The sequence below is a fragment of the Cetorhinus maximus genome, chromosome 20, assembly GCF_964194155.1.
Source record: "Cetorhinus maximus chromosome 20, sCetMax3.hap1.1, whole genome shotgun sequence".
NCBI classification, from domain to species: Eukaryota; Metazoa; Chordata; class Chondrichthyes; order Lamniformes; family Cetorhinidae; genus Cetorhinus; species Cetorhinus maximus.
Window position 1 is genome coordinate 36,185,154 of NC_135898.1, and position 20,547 is coordinate 36,205,700.

At 41.8% G+C, this 20,547-nt stretch overlaps 1 protein-coding gene across 1 annotated transcript in view; it reads left to right on the forward strand.

The window, feature by feature from the left end:
• The first annotated feature begins 340 nt into the window (after positions 1 to 340).
• ank3b (ankyrin 3b) overlaps positions 341 to 20,547 on the forward strand; it is an 813,000-nt gene continuing 792,793 nt past the window's right edge. The window contains exon 1 of the mRNA XM_078565894.1: positions 341 to 583. Coding sequence (XP_078422020.1) covers positions 539 to 583 — 45 coding nt within the window. The 5' untranslated portion in view covers positions 341 to 538. The remainder of the gene's footprint in view (positions 584 to 20,547) is intronic.

Here is a 20,547-nt window from a genome sequence, read left to right on the forward strand (position 1 = left end):
AAGGGGATTAATGATTTAAATCAATTTGAGCGCAGTCTGCAGATACATTTGGGTAAGGTGAAAGGAAGTCGTGTACTTAAACCTTAACGATACATGGACAGATGCAGCCGCTCCTATGCCGTTTGACAACATGGCTTTGCTGCACTCACCTGATCACCAACCCGGCATTCACTCTCACTCCTGCTGAGTTGGTAGTGGTGCCTGGGATTCCCCAGGGAGGGCGCGATGTGGTTCATTCCAACTAACCCAATGTGTCAGTTATCCTGCTCACTTGCATTGATCACTTTGCTGCCATCTAGTTTGGGAACTGTTCCATTGCTCGGCAGAGAGCGAGGAGGCGTCACCGCCTGTTTACCTGCAATACATGTCCTGGTTCACTATTCCCAACTGGGATAGAACTGCCTCCCGGTGTTAATCTCCGTGCACAGTGTCGGTGCATTTGGAAGCAGGCTCACCGTCCCACACAACACTTTCTTCTGCGGAAAGTGAAACGAGAGAGAGAGAGAGAGAATTGACTGGACTGAGTGAACATCAGAAAATGGCCTCTTCCCCTCCCGGAGACACGGACGAACTCTCCGAACAGGTGAGAAGAGAGTGTTGGAGCTCCGGGCTCTCTCATTCAAACTGTTTGTACTCGGGCTCTCGTGTCCCTCTTACTGCTGCTTCTCTCCACCCCTTGCTCCCGCTTTTTGACTCCCTGTCTGTACTCCATCCGCCAACTTCTCTTAGTAAACATATCCCTAGAACTTTTTGAAGTTTCTGTTCTTAAAAATGTAAGTACGTTTGAGGGCGCCACTCGGTCCTTTTGGTTGCAGTAATTCTTTTTAAACACTAGTGAATTCTCTCCAAATGTAGGTGGGATAATGTGTATGTGTTAATGCCTAAGTTTAGCCCACATACCTGCACCGGTCTACCTCCAGTGGATAGAGACTGCACTGTAGTACGTGTGTTTTAAGTGACATTGAAACTCCAAGCAACAAATATCCTGCAGAGATTCCCGGAAAGGAAGTTAGCCAGGAGTCCAGGTGTACTGTGAGTAACTTACACAACTCCCGGCTGCAGGAGAGCAGGAGCATCTCCGAGTCGTGGCAAGTAACCTGCACTTTGAGCAGAATCCGTCCTTTCATTCCTTCAGCCCCGTGCGTAGAGTTCACTCTGTTTTGGGCAACTTTATTTTTTAATCACAGCGACCCATTTTAAAGGATTAACGTTGCGTTAAAGTGAGATGCCGCCTGTCAGAGGCTCTCCAGTCTCCCGTTGAGTGAAATAGAAACTTCATAATACAGTATGTAGATATTGAAAATCTTGAACAGTTTCTGGTATCTGCTCCGATGGGATGGAGAGAAGAGTCGCTTTATTCCCACTTAACCTCTTGGACATTGCTGCATCTTACACAAACACAGACAGAAACTGAACAGTTGTTACTTCAAACTCCCCAGTTCTCATTGTACTTCTGGTTTCGCGAGAGCCCTTTCTGCTGTAATTTTAATAAATCCGTCGGTTTCACTGCAATAATCTGACAGAGATTGGCCCAACACTCTTTCAACTCCCCAGCACCACGCTGGATGTGGAGTGCAAACATTTCAGGAATTTAAACCAGCAGCAGAATGGAAAACAGTAACCTTTTAAGATAAATATTTCATCGCGTTTCCAATGTCCATAGTTCGGTGTTAAGTGTGATTTGAAATTTACTTTGTATTACTACATGGGTTGGCTTGTGTGTGAGAGTAAGGGTGGATTGTGGTTTAAAACTCCAGAAATTATATTTAAATTTTCAGCAATAACAGGATCAGAAACTCTGCTACATGATTTGCTTCAGTAGTTCAGAACGCGGAGCTCCATACTTGGTATTAAAAATAGTCTCACCATTTTAAGGTGCAGTTAGGCAAACCTTTTATAATGAAAAAAAATACATCCAAATCAATCTTGAGCAGCAAACACTTAAAACAGATTTAGTATTAATGGTTAAAATGAATCAGAGACAGATTATGCTGAAAAACAAGTGAACTTTGTGCCATGCTTGTGTGTGTGTGTGTGTGTGTGTGAATGATGAGTATCTTCAGTTCCTCTGCTGATCTCTGCCTATGTATTGCTGTTGCCTGGTTTAGCCAGCCCTGTAGTACGTGCCTGAAGACCATTTCATCGTAATTTTGGGAGATGTCAAAGCTACTGGATATCTTGCAGCTTGTCAATTTTTTTTTAACTCAAAGTTTTCTTTGTGGCTGAATCTAATTGGAATGCGAGTTATGAAGAATTTTATTTAGTTTATTTACACTGAAAGAGCTGCTGCCTGTCTTTTTGTAACACTAAGGAATGGCAGCGTAATGGTAATGTTACTGGACTGTCCAAAGACATGAGTTCAAATCCCACCACAGCAGCCGTTGGTATTTGAATTCAATAGATAAATTTGGAGTTATTTTTTTTTAAAATGCTAGTTTCAATAATGGTGATAATGAAACTACTGAGTTGTCATTAAAAAAACCAGCTGCCTTTATTCCTTCATTAGATGTGGGTGTTACGGGCAAGGCCAGCATTTCTTGCCTACCTTTAATGGTCCTTGAGTGGCTTTCTAGGCCATTTGAGGGCATTTAAGAGTCAGCCACATTGGTGTGGGACTAGAGTCACATGTAGGCCAGACCAGGTAAGGTCAGCAGATTTCCTTCCTATTCCTATAAGCATTAGTGAACCAAGTGGGTTTTTACAACAATCACTGACAGTTGTCATGGTCAATATCACTGAGACCAGCTTGATATTCCAGAGTTATTAACTGAATTCAAATTCCACCAGCTGTTGTGGGATTGAATCCATGTCACCAGAGCATTAGATTGGCCTCTAGTTTACTAGTCCAGTGATATTACCACCATGCCACCTCCCCACTCTGTAAAAAAAAAACCATCTGGTAAAGTCTTCCAGGGAAGGCCTATGTGTAACTCCCAACCTGCAGCAATGTGGTTGACTAACTGTCCTCTGAAATGGCCTAGCAAGCTGCCTTGGGGGCAATTAGGGATGGGTGACAAATGCTGGCTTCTGCGGTACTGTTCCCATCCCATGAATGAATAAAAAGAAAACAATTGTTTAAGTATGGAGTAGTGTAAAGGTGAATAGAATATGTTTAAATATGGTGGATATAGAAACTACTGTTTTTTTTAAAAAACTGAGCTCATCTGTGGATTAATCCCTATGTCCCATATTATTTCTAGTGTATGTTTAAGCCATGCTTCTCTAATTGTATTAAATGACATGCATACACTGTTACTTTTGGAATATGATTGTCAATATGGTATACTATTTTTTCCCAATTTTTTTTGTTGAGCTGGCAGGCAAGGTTCAACAATATCTCTCCAACTCTGAATCAGGAGGTCATAGGTTCAATTTCCACACCAAAGACTAGTGCTCAGAATCTAGGCTAATATCTCAATGTAATACCGAGGGAGTGCAGCATTGTTCCATGTGCCATCTTTCAGATGGAAAGTTGATCCAGGGCCCCGGCCCATCTGCCCTTTCAGGTAGATGTAAAAGGACCTGTGATGCTTTACAAGGTATGCTGCCTTGGCTGTTTTTTTCCCTATGCTTCAAAAAGTACTTAATTAGTTGCTATGTGGTTTAGGATGTCCTGAGGTGGTGGAAAAAACGCTGTATAAATGTCAGCTTTTCTTTTTTATGATCTCCATGAATAAGGGGCAGCATACATATCTGTCATTCATCCCTAACCTAGCTGCTGTTTTGCACAGCATAGAAACATAGCAGTTTTCCTTAGTGAAAAAAATGTTCCAGGTTAGGTGATTTCACAGCAGGGTGAGCTGTCGGTTTTGGAAAATAATACTGCCAGGTTGTAGGTGCAGGAGGATGGCGAGCTTCTGATGTGTATATATAAAAAAATGAAAATAAAAAACAATGAGGAAAATTTAAGAGGATCCTGTACATGCAAGAACTGGAATCATCGATTGGGCTGCCCGGTAAGACCACAGTGACAGACCAGGTGCTGTTGTAAACCTTTGAAGTGAGCCTTGAAGAGTTTATTTGAATGCTGTAATCTGAATCTCAAGCTGAGTCACTGCTTTGAGTACATTCCTGCTTTTTGTTATTTTGTTATAAATGCAAAGAAAAGTAATGTTATCATTTACAAATTGAGAGAGAAAGTAGTTAAATGCTTGGCAAGTCTCAGCAATCACTTCATATTACTCGTATTGTATCACATTTTGCAAAATGTAACAAGGAAGTGGGATGTCATTTATTCAGTCAAGGGAATAAAATTAATTCGCAGCATATTACATGGCTACCAGACATTTATCTTTTAGCTTGAAACACCCCAATGCAAGCAAACTATTTTTAAATTTCATTTTTATTACCTATATAGTTTCTATTCTATTCTTCATTTGAGGGTTTCCATTTAAAAGTTGCCATAATGTTTCATTAGAGATGGTGAGCTTAGATACTGTCTGTACAGGTGCACAAGAGAGGCATCCAATGGTGTCACCTAATGAAGGGTGAGCAGTTCTGTGTCTTGTCCAACAATCCTCCCTCAAACCACTTTCACCAAAAAGTGGAATAAGTGTTGGTCCTAATTTCTGCTGATGTAGCATTATTGCAGGATAGCTGCTGTGCCCTGTTCACATAACAAATACTCTACCGCAAAAGTAATTTTTGCGTATAAAGTTCTTGAAGAGAGAGTTAAACTCTTGCCTCTGCGTCTGAAGGTTGTGGATTCAAGTCCCATCCCAGAAACGTGAACAGAAAATCTAGGCTGATACTTCAGTGTAGTGCTGCGGGAGTACTGCACTGTCGCAAGTACTGTCTTAAAGACGAAATGCTTAACTGAGGCCCCATCTGCCCCTTCAGGTGGATACCAAGATCCTATTGTATTTGAAGGAGAAAAAGGAATTCTCCTCCGTGTCCTGGCCAATGTATATCCATCGGCCAACATCGCTTAAAACAGATGACCTGGCCATTACCACATTGCTCTATGTGGAATCTTGCCGTGCAGAAATTGGATGTCTCATTTCCTGCATTGCAGCAGTGGCTACACTCCAAAAGTACCTAATTGGTTGTAAGGTGCTTTGGGATGACCTGAGGTTGGCACTATATAAATGCAAGCCTTTCTTTCTGATAACACCAAACCATTTATATATGATCTTATGTGAAGAGAAGGTTATGTTCATGTACTAGTAGATCTCCCGTGACAGATGACACTAAGCTAAAGTAGTATTGGATCCGATAATAAAATAGCAGCCGTGGCACTGGTGCACATCAAATGGAGGGCACCACTACAAGCATTGGATCCTGAAAGCTGCTCAGTGACTAAGTCTCACCATTTAATATAATCCTGAAGTGCTTGTGTCACTGAAAGTACATGCACAGCTTGGGTGATTGGCTACTTGAGGCCTCCATCCCTGTTTCTCTCCCATATAATTAAAAAAAGAAGTACTCATGGAGTGTGGGTGGTGCTGGCAAGGGAAAGACCAGCATTTATTGCCCATCCCTAATTGCCCTTGAGAAGGTGGTGCGCCATCATCTTGAACATTAACTGTGTGAGTGGATATACCATTTTGGAGGGCATTTAAAAGCCAAGCACATTGTCATGGGTCTGGAGTTACATATATGCCAGAATTCCACCCTGAAAGGACAGTACTGAAGGAGATGGGTTTTTACAATAATCGGGTAGTTTCCTGGTCACCATTGCCAAAACTAGTTTTTTTTTAATTCCAGATTTATTGAATTTGGATTCCTGTGCAGCATGCTATTTCCCTATCATTGACCCAGGCTTCTGGATTACTCGTCCAGTAACAAAACCATTCTCCCGACCTCCTCACAGCCTTGTAATGTGAGCAGAGCATTTGAACAGCAGCCATGTATACACTGGCACTGCCATAAATACCACTGGCACTGCAAGGGAGGCCCAATCACCATACTGGGCCCCTTCCCCTTCAGGTGGCCTCTATTTTTTGAACTAATTTTGAGTTCGGGAAGGCGGGCGGCAGGGTTTCACTTTCTCTTTAGAAAACAGAAGCATTCTGTGCCTGCGAGATCTGGACAACTTTCAGGTTTGGGCTGATAGTCAGTCAGCAAGTAACATTCGTACCACACAAGTGCCAGGCAATGATCATCTAACCACTTCCCCGTGATATTCGATGGCATTACCATCGTTGAATCCCTCACCATCAACATCCTGGTGGTTACCATTGACCTGAAACTAGACCGGCCATATAAAAACCATGGCTACAAAGCAGGTCAGAGGCTGGGAATTCTGTGACGAGTAACTCATCTCCTGACTCCATCTACAAGGCACAAGCTTGTCCACCATCTACAAGGCACAAGTCAGGAGTGTGATGGAATACTCCCTTGGGTGAGTGCAGCTCCAAAAACACACAAGAAGCTTGACACCATCCAGGGCACAGCCACCTGCACCCATCCACCACCTTAAACATTCGCTCCTTCCACCATCGACTCACAATGGCAGCAGTGTGTACCATCTACAAGATGTACTATGACAAATCACCAAGGCTCCTTCAACACTGTAGGAAGGATGTGAACGCATTGGAGAGAGTGCACAAGGGGTTTACAAGAATGGTTCCAGCGATGAGACACTTTAGTTATGAGGAAAGATTGGGGAAGTTGGGACTGTGTTCCTTGGAGAGGAGAAGGCTAAGAGGAGACTTGATAGAAGTTTTCAAAATCATGAGGGGTCTGGACAGAGTAGATAGGGAGAAATTGTTCCTGCTCGTAAATGGATCGATAACCAGATGGCACAGTTTTAAAGTGTTTTGCAAATGTGAGTTGAGAAACTTTTGTTCACACAGCGAGTAGTTAGGGTTTGGAACACACTGTCTGGAAGTGTGGTGGAAGCAGGTTTAATTGAGGCATTCAAGAGGACATTGGATGATTGTTTCCATTTAAAAAATGTGTAAGGTTACTGGGGAAAGGTAGGAGATTGGCACTAAGTTTAAAATGCCCAGAGAGTCAGTGCAGATACAATGGGCTGAATGGCCTTCTACACCATAACAATTCTGTGACAGCACCTTCCAAACCACTGACCTCTACCATCTAGAAGGACAAGGGCAGCAGATGCATGGGAACACCACCACCCGTACATTCCTCTCCAAGCCACATGCCATCCTGACTTGGAAATATATCATTCCGTCACTGTCGCTGAAACTCCCTCCCTAACAGCAGTGTGTATATAACTACACCACATAGTGCAGCGGTGCAAGAAGGTGGCTCACCATCACCTGATGGGCAATAAATGTCTTTTCCAGGGATGCCCACACCCTATAAATAAATAAAAAGAAAAGCGAGGGCTTGTATGCTGCCTGCTGTACTTTTAACACTCAACTGCTCCTCATCTGCTCATTTCTCCATAATGCATTATATAAGCTCTGAGTATCCCTCTGGTTATCTCTCTCCCTGAGCAGGTTCTGGAGGAGGCGGTGGCACAGAGGACACAGAAATACACCCGAGGCGATCAAGACCATCTGTGTCTACAGATTACGAAACACCATCTATGTTTACAAAGTCGAGCATTTGTATTTGATCAGCCCTGCACAGAGAGACTGTGGCTCCCCAGGGTGCCTGTGACACAACTGTGCAGATTCCCACAACCAGACCTGGAAGCACCTTCAAGGGCAACAATGGCTAGCCAAGTAGCAGCTGCCTTAAAGTTACACCCCTCAGGATGCATCCAAACAGGCAACACCTTTCAAATCTCCCAAACTGCAGTACGTGGGTGCCAGATGCCTCCTTTGAAGCCAACAAGTTTGTTCATTTTTTTTTCCCCAGAGAAACAGGCAGAAGTACAAGGATACCCTGCACCTTTATCATAATGTTGGATTTCTCAGTGGGGCCATATTGGTTGTCATTACTTTAAATAGTCCCCTGCCCCCCACTGCATCAACATAGAGCTCCCAATCTATCAATGTGCATTTCGCTGTGACCATAAGTACAGAATAACACACTTTAAACCAGCCAACCACTTTTAACCTGTCTCCTTTTAAAATCTGCTGTGCTACCTTTATGAAGCCAAACATAGCTCAGTGTTAGCACTCCTCTGGGTCATGGACAAGTCAGAGACCTGAGCACATGACCTAGGCTGGCACTACAGTGCAGTGCTAAGGGAGTGCTGCAGTGTCTTTCAGATCAGATGTTAAACGCAGACCCCATCATTCCTCCCAGCCTAAGACGATAAAAGATCCTCTGGGGCTTTTTGAAGAAGAGCAGGAGTGGGGAGTTCTCCTTGGTTTCCTTATCAATATTTAACCCTCAACCAGCATCACTTAATTAAAACAGAATATCTGCTCGTGTATTTCATTGCTGTTTTTGGGATCTTGCTGTGCATAAATTATCTGTTTCATTTCCCTATATTACAACAGGGATAGCACTTCAAATATACTTAATTGGCTACAAAGCACTGAGATGTCCTGAGGCTATGAAAAAAGTGGCTATACATGCAAATATCCCTGACTTTCACTTTCTGCAGGAATTTCCAACAAGTCATTCATTTTTATTTAGCCAGTTTACTAACTGAGAAGCTGGATGAATGTAACAATTTAAACCGTCAGTTAGAATGACACAGTTCAGTTGAATCAGAACCAAGATTCCCATGTGGAATGAAATAAATTGACTGACCAGATTCCTTCAAGTTGCAGCTCTGAATTGGTTGCCTTTTGCTGGAAATATTATGGGATCTATTTTGCAGCCAATCACAAAAGTTTTCCTTTTCGGGTTACAAACTGGTTTAATGTTCTATTTACATTTTTTAATGTTTGTGCTATTCAAACGATTGTTACTTCTATGGATTCTTTTCTTAGTAATTTTAATTCTGTCAATTTCAAATTCATCTTCATTCGGAAGAGCTAAATAATTTTACAAAAGTGACTAAGAAAAGGAAATGCAATTAAAACTAGCTAGGATTTCAGTTTGCTGCTGAAGTACTTTTTTCTTTAATTCCCCAACTCGCCATAAAAGCGATTTTTGGATTTGTACAGCTTCTCCCCAGGACCTCCCAAAGTCAATGAAGTACCTTTTGAAATGTAAATGCAGCGACCAATTTGCACACACTGCTCCACAAATAGATCAATACCAGATATTTTCTTTGTGATATTGGTTGATGAATATTGGCCTGAACGCCAATAGAAACATACATAGAAACATAGAAACTAGGAGCAGGAGTAGGCCATTCGGCCCTTCGAGCCTGCTCCACCATTCATTATGATCATGGCTGATCATCCAACTCAATAGCCTGCTCTCGCTTTCTCCCCATACCCTTTGATCGCTTTCACCCCAAGAGCTATATCTAACTCCTTCTTGAAACCTTACAATGTTTTGGTCTCAACTACTTTCTGTGGTCATCTGAACTCCCCTGCTGCTCTTCAAATAGTGCCATGGGTTCTCTTTTCAGAGAGTAAATTTGATCATACATAGGTGGGTTTTTAAATTCTTTCATGGGATGTGGGTGTTGCTGCTAGGCCAGCATTTGTTGCCCATCCCTAATTGCCCTTGAGAAGGTGGTGTAGGGAAGGGAGTTCCAGGATTTTACCCAGCAACAGTGAAGGAATGACCGATTTATAGTCAGGATGGTGTGTGTCTTGGAGGGAAACTTGCATCTGCTGCTCTTGGTCTTTCTAGGTGGTAGAGGTCGTGGGTTTGGAAGGTGCTGTTAAAGGAGACTTGGTGAGTTGCTGCACTGCATCTTGTATACAGTGCACATTGCCAATAAGCATTGATGAAGGGAGTAAATGTTGAAGTTGGCGGGTGGGGCGCCAATCAAGCAAGCAGCTTTGCCCTGGACAGTTCAGGCCTGAGAATACAAAGGACAAAAAACTTGCATTTATATGGTGCCTGTCATGACTTCAGGATGTCCCAGCACACTTTGCATATATTTGAAGTAATGTTGGGAAATGTCGCAACTAATTGGTGCACAACCAGCTCCCTCAAACAGTAAAAAGATAAATGAAAAAATCATCTGTTTAAGTGGTGGTTGAGGATAAATAGAAGCCAGGATACTAGTTGAACAGCTGATACACAGCTCTGAAGAAGAGTCATATGGACTCAAAACGTTAATGCTGTTTCTCTCTCCACAGATACTGCCAGACCTGAGTTTTTCCAGCATTTTCTGCTTTTATTTCAGATTTCCAGCATCCGCAGTATTTTGCTTTTATACTAGTTGAACTCCTCTGCTCTTCAAATAGTGCTTTGGGATTTTTTACATCCACCTGAGGGAGTAAATTTCCTCGTTTAACATGTCATCCCAAAGACATCTGACAGTGCAAAACTCCCTCAGTACTGCACTGAAACGTCAGCCTGAATTATGGGCTTTGAGGTTACGACCTTCTAACCTAGCTGGACTCAACACCTGAGTTTCATACAGGTAACTGCAGATCACATTCAAATCAGCTAAGATGTTCTGCTTCACTGGTTAACATTTGATGAGTAGGCAGGTAGGGGCACAGTTGCTTTGCTTCTAGAGTTGAGGGAGCTTCATCTGTAGTTTTAACTATGAACAACTTGATGTTTTCACTGCCTGAACTGGGATCATGTTCCAAGCAGCAGCACCAAATGTCCCTCATATTGCCGAGCAGAGCAAGGAAAAATAGATCATAGTCCATAAATTAAGATAACAAATTATCTGAAGAGGCTATCAGCTTTGCTATTGTAACATCCTGTTTATAAGCAACCGATGATTCAGGGTTAACTGGTTCAAATTAGTAACTCTTTTGTACTTGGCTCAATTAATTTTGGCTTTGTGCCATACCTTATAGTTCCTTTGAGGTCAAATGGAGCAGAATATCAGGAATGGAATCCACCAAGTGGCCCATGTGGTAACAGCCAAGTTGACTCTCCACTCCACTGTGTGCTTCATGATAGACTCCTCATTATTCGAGTATATCCAAGATCTAGGTGATATCATCACCCTCTGTGGCTTCTCTCATGACCTGAAGAGTCTGATGTGGGATTGGCATGGACTTCCACAGAACTGACAGTTCATGTTTTCGTTGGTGTTTGGGGAACTTCTGTCGCCGCACTCCCTCTGGGCACGGCAGATGTTACAAGTTTGGTGTAGATGGTCCTCGAAGCCTCCTGAACGAAGTTTCAGTTCCTGCCTCCACGTGGGCTGGTCGGCTTCAGTGTTTTCCCAAGGGAGGTGGTCTGCCATGCTGCAGTCTGTAAGGCTCTCTTTTTTTTTAATGTGTCCTTTTATGCTTTCTACTAACCTCCTTGTTTACCCAGAAGCAACTCCCCATAGAAAATTGGTGCGCTAATTATTACTTTATTTGTATTTGAAGTTTTAACCTGTCAACTTTGGTTGTTGAATTCTCTATGCAAGTGTGCATCCCAACCCTCACTTTAACTTGGGAACACCGCCACATGGAAGTTCCCCTCCAAGTCACTCACTGTTCTGACTTGGAAATATATCACCGTTCCTTCGCTGTCACTGGGCCAAAATCCTGGAACTCCTTCACTAACAGCACTGTGGATGTATCTACACAACATGGACTGCAGCGGTTCAAGAAGGCAGCTCACCACCACCTTCTCAAGGGCAATTAGGGATGAGTAATAAATGCTGGCCCAGCCAGCGACGCCCCCATCCTGTGAACGAATAATAAAAAAAACCTCCTTTTATTTCTTCTTCCTCAGGTTTGCATATTGTATCCCTGCTAAGAAGGCATATACAACTTTGACATTGGAATACTATAATTGGTCAATGGGAAGTGCAAAACTGGGTTGAGTCATGCTCAATATTTTCACCCATTCTAGGTGAGCAATCCTGAGTGTGCTATTAGCTACACTAACAACAGAGTTAAGATAATCAGTCAAGCTTGTAACATAGCTCATTTACCCTTGCTGCAAATAGTTGGAACATGCTCCAGCCTGGCGCCATTTTTGAATTACCGTGAGCTTGGTTCCCCATTGATTGAGGTGTTGCCTTGGGGAAAGCAATTGGAGTTGACTTGCCAACCAATCAGCACCCTTTTCTCCTGCATCATAATTTATTGTGATTTTAAAATTTGGCATTCTCGCGTTTGTCCTGATGAGTGCAAGATGAAAAGCTTCAGCAGGCCTCTCTTCAGCAATATACTACATGTGACTGTTCACCCATTCTGTAAGGAGAGTGCCTCGTCTGCACTCAATCCCTTGCAACTGAAAACAGGGCTTCACGTATGGACTTCACCCATGGGCTTGACCAGTGTATACAAGCGCACATTGTTTTTCCCAGAAACACCACTGCACCTCTTTGCCGGCTAAGAAATAGCTGTGTTTCAATTATTGTTGCTTGGATACAGGCAGGTAATGATTCACCTGTGAATTATCAAGATATCAGCCTTGCCTCAGTGGTAACCCCTTAATCAGAAGGCTGTGAGCATGTAATCTAGGTTGACACTTTGGGAGTACTGAGGAAGTGCTGTCAGAGTTTCCACCTCTGGGGTGAGATGTTAAACAGTGGCCATGTCTTTCCCTTCGGTTGGACGTAAATGATTCCCTGGCACTATTTGAAGAAGAACAGTTCAGTTCCCTGGATTTTCTGGTCGAGTTAATTCTCTGCCATCATCAATCTTTTTCTCCAGATAGCATCCACTATTATTTGAGGTTTGCTGAACCATGGCTTATTCTACAATTTTATTATGGGGCAGGGTGAGGAGGCAGCTCCAAATCTACCTCCACTGGAATGAGGATTGAACCCCCACACTGTTGGTGTTATTCTGAACCATATGATAAATATCTAGCCAATTGAATTAACCCAACATCATTAAATAGATGAATTGATCATTTGACTCATTGCTGTTTGTGGGCCCTTGCTGTGTTCATATTGACTGCTTTGTTTTCTACATTATAGCAGTGATTATATTCAAATGCTTTAGGGTGTCATGAAAGACGCTCTATAAATACTTGCATTTGTCCAAGCTTTTTGTCTTTGTAAACTACTTATAAATTTTAATCCACGATCCCTTTAATTCAAACTGCTGGTAGAAACAGATTTTGGTGTTCTCATTTTCAATTTAGCAACAGTGCAGAACAATCAGATTAAATCTTTTAAATCTTTACCCTCTGCTTACCAACTCTTCTTCCACTGGAAACAGTTTCTCCTTATTTACTTTATAAAAATCCTTCACAATTTTGAACACCTTTTATTAAATCTCTCCTTAATCTTTTTATTCTCTTAAGGAGAATAATCCCAGTTTCTTTACTCTCTTCCATATAACTGAAATTCTGCACATTCGAGTAAACATCCTCCATATCCTTGTCAAAGCTTTGACATCCTTCCTAAAATGTGGTGCCCAGAATTAAACACAGCATCTATCATAGAATCATGGAATTATAAACCGACCCAGCATGTGAGACACTGTTTTTCAGCCCCAAAAGTCATATTTTTGCAAATACAGTATATGAGTCACAATGTGCTATGCTCTCATTAGCAGTCAGCCTCAATTTTTCACCCTACAAATGGATGACTTACCGGTACCTTTTTATAACTGGGTGCAAGAGATCAAGCAGGTGGATACGGGCTGTATTTTGAAGATGTGTGTGAGTTTAAGACACGCCCACACAGCAGACCTCGCGTGGCGAAAAATAAAGATGATGACCACACCAGCGGTTCACTTTTATACTTGCTGTATAAGCCTATCCCTGTTCTTGGAGGCATTTTTTGAGGCTTCAAAGGTTGACTTATACAATGACATCTCTAGTAAAATAGAAACAGAAAATGCTGGCAAAACTCAGGTCTGGCAACACCTGTAGAGAGAGAAACGGAGTTAACATTTCGAGTCTGTATGACTCTTCTTGGGTCTAACCAGTGTTGTATAAAGCTTTAACATAACTTTCTTGCTTTTGTTTTCTGTGCCCCCATTTATAAAGGGATACCTTAAGTTTTTTTTAACAACCTCATCAACTTTACCCATTGTTTTCAAAGGTTTGTTCTCTGTTCTTGCATCCACTTTAATATTGTACCAATTGGTTCATATTGTCTCTCCTCATTGATCCTACTGAAATGAATCACTTCACATTTCTCTGCATTAAATTTCATCTGCTATGTGTCTGTCTGTGTCCACCTGAGTTTGTTGTTATCATCCCGTTTACTACGTTTTAGGTTTGTTGTCACCTGTAAACTTTGCAATTATGCCCTGCATCCCCAAAACCAGGTCATTAATATATATATATATATCAAGATCCCAGCTCTCTGGATTCACCCCCTTGTGAACGAACATATCCCAGCTCTTTCTATTCACTCCTCATTAAAGAACAGATCCCAACTCTCCGGATTCAGCCCTCATTAATGTATAGATCCCAGCTCCCTGGATTCACCCCCTCATTAAGGAACAGATCCCAGCTCCCAACATTCAACCTCTCACCCACTATTTAATGTAAGTAGTTTTACAGGGGATTGTTTATGGTAAGTTTCATGTTTTCAACAGTTTCACAATGCAATGATCTGACTTGCGTAAATATTAAACATCACATTTTCATTCCTTGAGCACGCCCTGCAGCACAAGGTGAGCTATTTCTGATTGTAATGACCTTTAATTACAGAACTCTTTACTTGAAGCCTCTTTACTGCTGACAGTTTCTTAAATGACCAAGTTTGTGACCACTAGCTGGGAAGTTGTACAGTGAACTTGAAGGTTATTTTTATAAAATGAAGTCAAACATTTAGATTATCATCTATATTCCCGAAAAGAGAGGCACATCACTGAAGCTTTTCTGTCCTGCACTTATCAGGACAAACACAAGAATGCCAAATTTCAAACACACTCAATTTATATCACTGGAGAAAAGGGTGCAGATTGGTTGGTAAGTTGACTCTTTTGGTCAAGGCATTGCCATGGAGAAGGCAATGGGGGACCATAGGCTTCTCGAACTCTTGGGTAATTCAAAAAAGGTGCAAGGCTTGAACATATTCCTTTTGTTTGTAGAGAACAGGTCACTGCATTTGTATGTCGCTTCTAGCAAGCATAAATGAGCCACATTACAAACTCAAATGATTACCTTAAATTGGTTGTCTGTGTAACTGAGCGCACTCCAGATTGTTCAGCAAGTGTTGCCCAATTGCGGAATTGCATCTAACAGTAGATGTTTTGGATTTTGCAAGCACAGGCTGGGTACGGTCTGTACTCTGCCTATTGTGAACCACCAAAGGACCATGTGGTTTGATTCAATTAGCCAGTCATTGGGAGGTATAGCCTACGTACCTGGCATCACATCAGCACTGACGTTCTGAAAGACGTTCTGCCTACCACACAATTGGGCAACGTCATGTATGAATTTCAGTGCCGGTGCGATGCCAGGTACGTAGGCCTTACGTCCCAACAATTGGTTGATCGACTCATGCAGCATGTTACTTCACTTGTTCGTAGTAGACAGAGTACAGGCTGTACTCAGCCAGCCTGCATTGCAAAACCCAAAACATTTACTGTCAGCTGCGATTCTGTGATTGGGCGGAATTTAATACACTAACAACCAATTTAAGATCATCAATCAAACTCACAACGTGGCTCATTTACATTTGCCAGGAGTGAGACACATTCATACACAGGGACCCAATCTCGGCAAATGAAAGGAAATGTTCAAGCCTTGTGCCTTTTTTGAATTACCTGGGAACTTGGGGAGCCTATAATTTGCTGTTGCTTTCTCCAAGATGATGCATCAACCAATCAGAGTAGTCTCGCCAACCAATCAGCACCCTTTTGCCCTGCAGTATACATTGTTGTGACTGTTTGTTTGAAATTTGGCATTCTTGCACTTGTCCCGATGAGTACAAGTTGAAGAGCTTAGGCAACATGTCTCTCTTTTCAGCAATATTCAAATTGTGCTATCAAGCAGCTGTTTATAGATTCTTTTATAGCTGGCTCTTCCTCAGATCCATGCCATATAAATGTGGGCAAAGTTTAAACATTGTATCAAGGGTCAAAGTACATTTGAGTTCAGATTCCTTCATTCCTTGTATTTAAAAGCCCACCCTCATTTTTATTTATTTAGAATTGGGAGTAAACATTATGCTGCTATGTGTTCGTGTAAAATAACATTTAGTAACTGCACGTTGTGTCTATTCTCCAGAAAGATAACTGTGTTTGGCTCTTTTGATGAGAATCATGACCATGGATGCTCAAATTGGCAACATTTACATCATTCTTCCTATCATGGAGCAGGTAAAACCTGGCCCCTCTACACAGAATCTCTCAGAGAGCATTCTGTCTCTCGTGTCTGTGCTAGTAAGAGCTATCCAGTTAGTTCCACTCCCTATGGGCTAGGTGGACTTTTCCCATAGCTCTGCTATTTTTTTTCACTATCAAGTCAAATTCAGCTTTCTTTTGAAAGCTCCTAGTGAATCTGCTTCCACCACCTCTGTAGGCAGTGCAATCTAGATTGTACCTGTTGCTGTGTTTTTTAAAAATAAAATCTTCAAATATCCCTGGTGGTTTACTAATTATCATAAGTCTGTGTCCTCTAGTTCCCAGTCTTCCTGCCAGTGGATATAGTTTCCCCTCATTTACTCGATCCAAAATTTTGACCACCTTTATTAAATCTTCTATAGTCACTTCTATAGATAACTCGGTGTATTTTCTAAATGATGAAGTAGATATTGTAAAGGGACAAGGTGGTAGCGAACTACCAGAGATTTAACAGTGACTGTGATTGTATCTTTCCTCAACTTCGCAAATGCATCTGTGGCTCAGTTTAACAGATCTTAATGACCAAGGCAGATGTAGAAGCGGCACTTGTTTTATGTTATAGTTTAGTCATATAGTGGAAAAATAACCATGGTGTAGTCATCTTATGAATACTCTTTTTTGAGTTAAAATATGACTAATGCTTAAGCAAGTATTTGAAGTACTTTGAAGCAACACTAAGTCATTGCTAGACATGATCACAGCTGTGTTGGGGCATGTCATTGGCTACTGTTCCAATAGGAAGATTTCCAAGGGGCGAACATTGATATTTTCTGTGCAGAAAGCTTTTGTGCAGGATATGGAGATTAATTTATTGACTTCAGAAAGTACTATTTGTGCAGAAAAAGGCCTGTGTTGTGACAGGGGACCTAGGGTCAGAATCCAGAGCCTTGAAACCAATTGTACTTTTCAAAGCATTCAAATGGAATTTTACTGCTTGGCATTGTAAGTCAGTGGGCCTTTTTTCTGGCTAAATAACTGTTAGTCTTATAATTTGACTATAAAAAGAACCTTGCAGTGGAGCCATGGTAAAAGCACCCTTCTATAAGGTTAGTTGAGCACAGATAATGTGCTGGGGTTTGGTTGTGAGTTTACACTGCACTCTCTGATTCCATTTATAAAGCATAAAACTTGCAATTTGGTGAAACAGAAAAACTGTTCAAATATGTACAATGCCCCATTTTCAACTATTTTTGCGTGCAGTAGGAGAAGTGACTTGCAAGTCAGTTATAAGTTTACATATGCATCCAGTGAACTGGTGCCTGGTTTCGATTTGTGATATTCACCTTTGCTCCATCCCATAAGAAAATGGAGATTTTGGTGTTTTTAGCGAATTGGATGGAACATAGAAATTGGTTGACCGTATCTTAATTCCACCTTATTTCCAGATCCCTTAATATCCTTGCCTAACAAAAGTCTATCGATCTCCAGTTTTGAAATTATCATTTGACACCCCTGTCTCAATAGCTTTTTGGGGGAGTGTTCCAGATTTCCACTACCCTTCATTGTGGGTCCGGACATGACTCTGCAATTGGCTAGATTTAATTTTTAATGTTATGACTTTGTTTAGATGCTCCATCAGAGAAAATAGTGTCTCTGTCAACTTGATCAAATCCTTCAGTCAACTTAAAAACCTCATTCGGATAACCCCTTAATGATCTATACTCACGGGAATATAAACCTAGTCTGTGCAATTTGTCCTCAAATTTAACACTTTTAGCCCCAGCGGTTTGTTCTGTAATCAAAATTAAATGTTTGCAAGTCCTTGAAGTGTAAATCTGACCATGTGCTGTAGTATTGATATTTGCACTGAGACTTGTCTGAAGTTTGCAGATGTTGCTGTATGTTATCTATACAATAAGTTAACAATTAAAAATAATGTACAATTTGGAGGAATAAGATAGGGCTTTCCTGAAGACTAAGTGGGTAAATGTATCAGGAGATAGACTTATCTGGGCTAGTGTGTGTGTGTGGCAATAGAGGGAATAACATCCTTCAAGCGATTACAGCTTCGGGATGTAATTGGATACTGAGCTGAATCCAGCAATTTCCCACGTGTTTTTTAAAAACTGAACTCCCGTTTTATTACATTATATTAAGGAAGATGTTGAATTTGTATATGAACCTGATGCTATTTCTGTTAGAACAATCCTTGGTTAATTTTGTAACACTTAAATGCAGGAGCTTGTTTAATTGCTACAATTTTTGGAATGCATACACTCTACAAAATGTTTTCAATTTGAATGCTCAAATGGAAAGTAGGTTTCTCGTTTTTAGATTACTATATTGTCATTTAGGTTCATCAATTCTGGGAAGGAAAGACTTGCGTACATTTAACATCTTGCACAGCCTCAAGGTCCCAAAACTCTTCACAGTCATTGAAGTACTTTTGAAATATAATCACTGTTGCAATGTAGTCGCAGGGGCCAATTTGTGCACAGCAGGATCCCACAAATAGCAGTATATAAAATGGTGAGATCACCTGCTTCGGGTGGTTTTGAGTGTTTGGATCTTATTGTTGGATATTTAATCATGACCTCCCTCTTCGAACTGCTCCACCAGGCCAAACAGCCTTTTCCCACTCTCTCCTGTATTTTTATAGTGGCAAAATGTGTTCAAAGGAAATGAATAAAGCTCACAATTTCTTCGAATACCCCAATGATTTTTCTCCTGGGTTGCTCACAGCAGTATTCAGGGTGTTAATCTTCAATTCTTGGAAACTTCAAGGCAAACCTGGAGAGCTGACAACCATAGACTGGCATTGTGTTGCAACATTTACAGCATCTTTACTTAATGGAAAGAAAGAGGAAAAAAAAGCTCTCATTTATGTTTGGCAGCATCGGCGGAGAAGAAAAGAGTTGACGTTTCGAGTCCTCATGACCCTTCAGCAGAACTGAGTGAAATTAGGAGACCCCTAACCCTATCCACCCCTCTCCTAACTTCACTCAGTTCTGTTGAAGGGTCATGAGGACTCGAAACGTCAACTCTTTTCTTCTCCGCCGATGCTGCCAGACCTGTTGAGTTTTTCCAGGTAATTTTGTTTTTGTTTTGGATTTTCAGCATCCGCAGTAGTTTTTTGTTTTTATCTCATTTATGTTAGTGCCTTTGTGACCTTGAGGTTCCCCAAATCCTCTGAATTGCTTTTGAACTGTAGATGCTGTTGTAATGAAATGTAGCAGTAAGTTTGCATGCAGTAAGGCCCCACAAGCAACAACGCAGATAATAACCAGAGTTTTAGCGATGTGCGTTGAGCAATATAGATTGCTTCTGATAATGGGGTCAGCTCCTCTGCTCTTGTTCAAAATGGTGCCATGGGATCTTTTGCATCCACTTGAAGGGGGTGGGGTGGGGTAGGGGGCAGAGTGATGATATTGAGTTCCTCTTCGCTTGTTACCACTGCTGATACTGGCAGATTTGTTGGCTGTATGTGCATTTTTTTTTGATGGGGTTTCTGTGAAATTTCCACCTTGGTCGGAGGGAGGGCAAAGCAGAAAGCTGCTGCTGATGGACTCTGTTGTCCCTAGCAGCTTAACGGGGGGGGGGGGTAACTATTCACACAGATAGAAGTGCAGAGGGGGACCTCTGCTTCCCAACAAAATATGATAATCGGGTGCGAGAGATAAAAAAGAGTACATTTATTTACCTCTTATCATTGATTATGTTCATTGGGGTGGGCCATTTACATTTTTTTAACTCCCTCTGTTGTCCAAGTAACACTGGACTCCAGTGAAATGTGTGTGACTGATGTTTAATGTTGCTAAGGAGGTGATGGTACAAAATGTGGCAATGCCATTGCGTCAATATAATCTGCACATCAGCTGTGAGAAGACCAAGATGCTGATGACTGGATAACAACAAGGCCCTCCCATCACCGCAACAGAACATCAAGGACGTCAACCACTTCCCCTACACCAGGGAGGGTGATGTAGAGAAAGACATCCACAGAAGAGTAGGCAAAGCAGCATTGGTCTGCCAGTGGCTCCACACAGTCTGGGCATCCAACACGATCAACACGGCCATGAAACTGTGACTCTGTGTCCATAATACCAACTGCAGTCTATGCCAGTGAGACATAGGTGACACATTTTGCTGTTCACTTTCAAGCTGAACGTCTTTCAACACCGTTGTCTATGTAAGATCCCGGGCAGCACGTGGAGAGATGACTATGCCACAAGTGCTACGGAGGACCGGTCAGAAGCACCTACAGGACATTGTGACAGAGAGAGAACTGAGGTTGGCATGATACTTATTTTGCCTCCTGGCTGTGTGCCCTGTCAGAGCAGCAGTAGAATGGACACCACCAGATGAAAAAAGACCTAGTGAAGTACGTTTTGAGGAGGGTCTTCAGGCACAGGATATCACCTGGCCTGGAGCAAAAGAGATTGCAATGGAC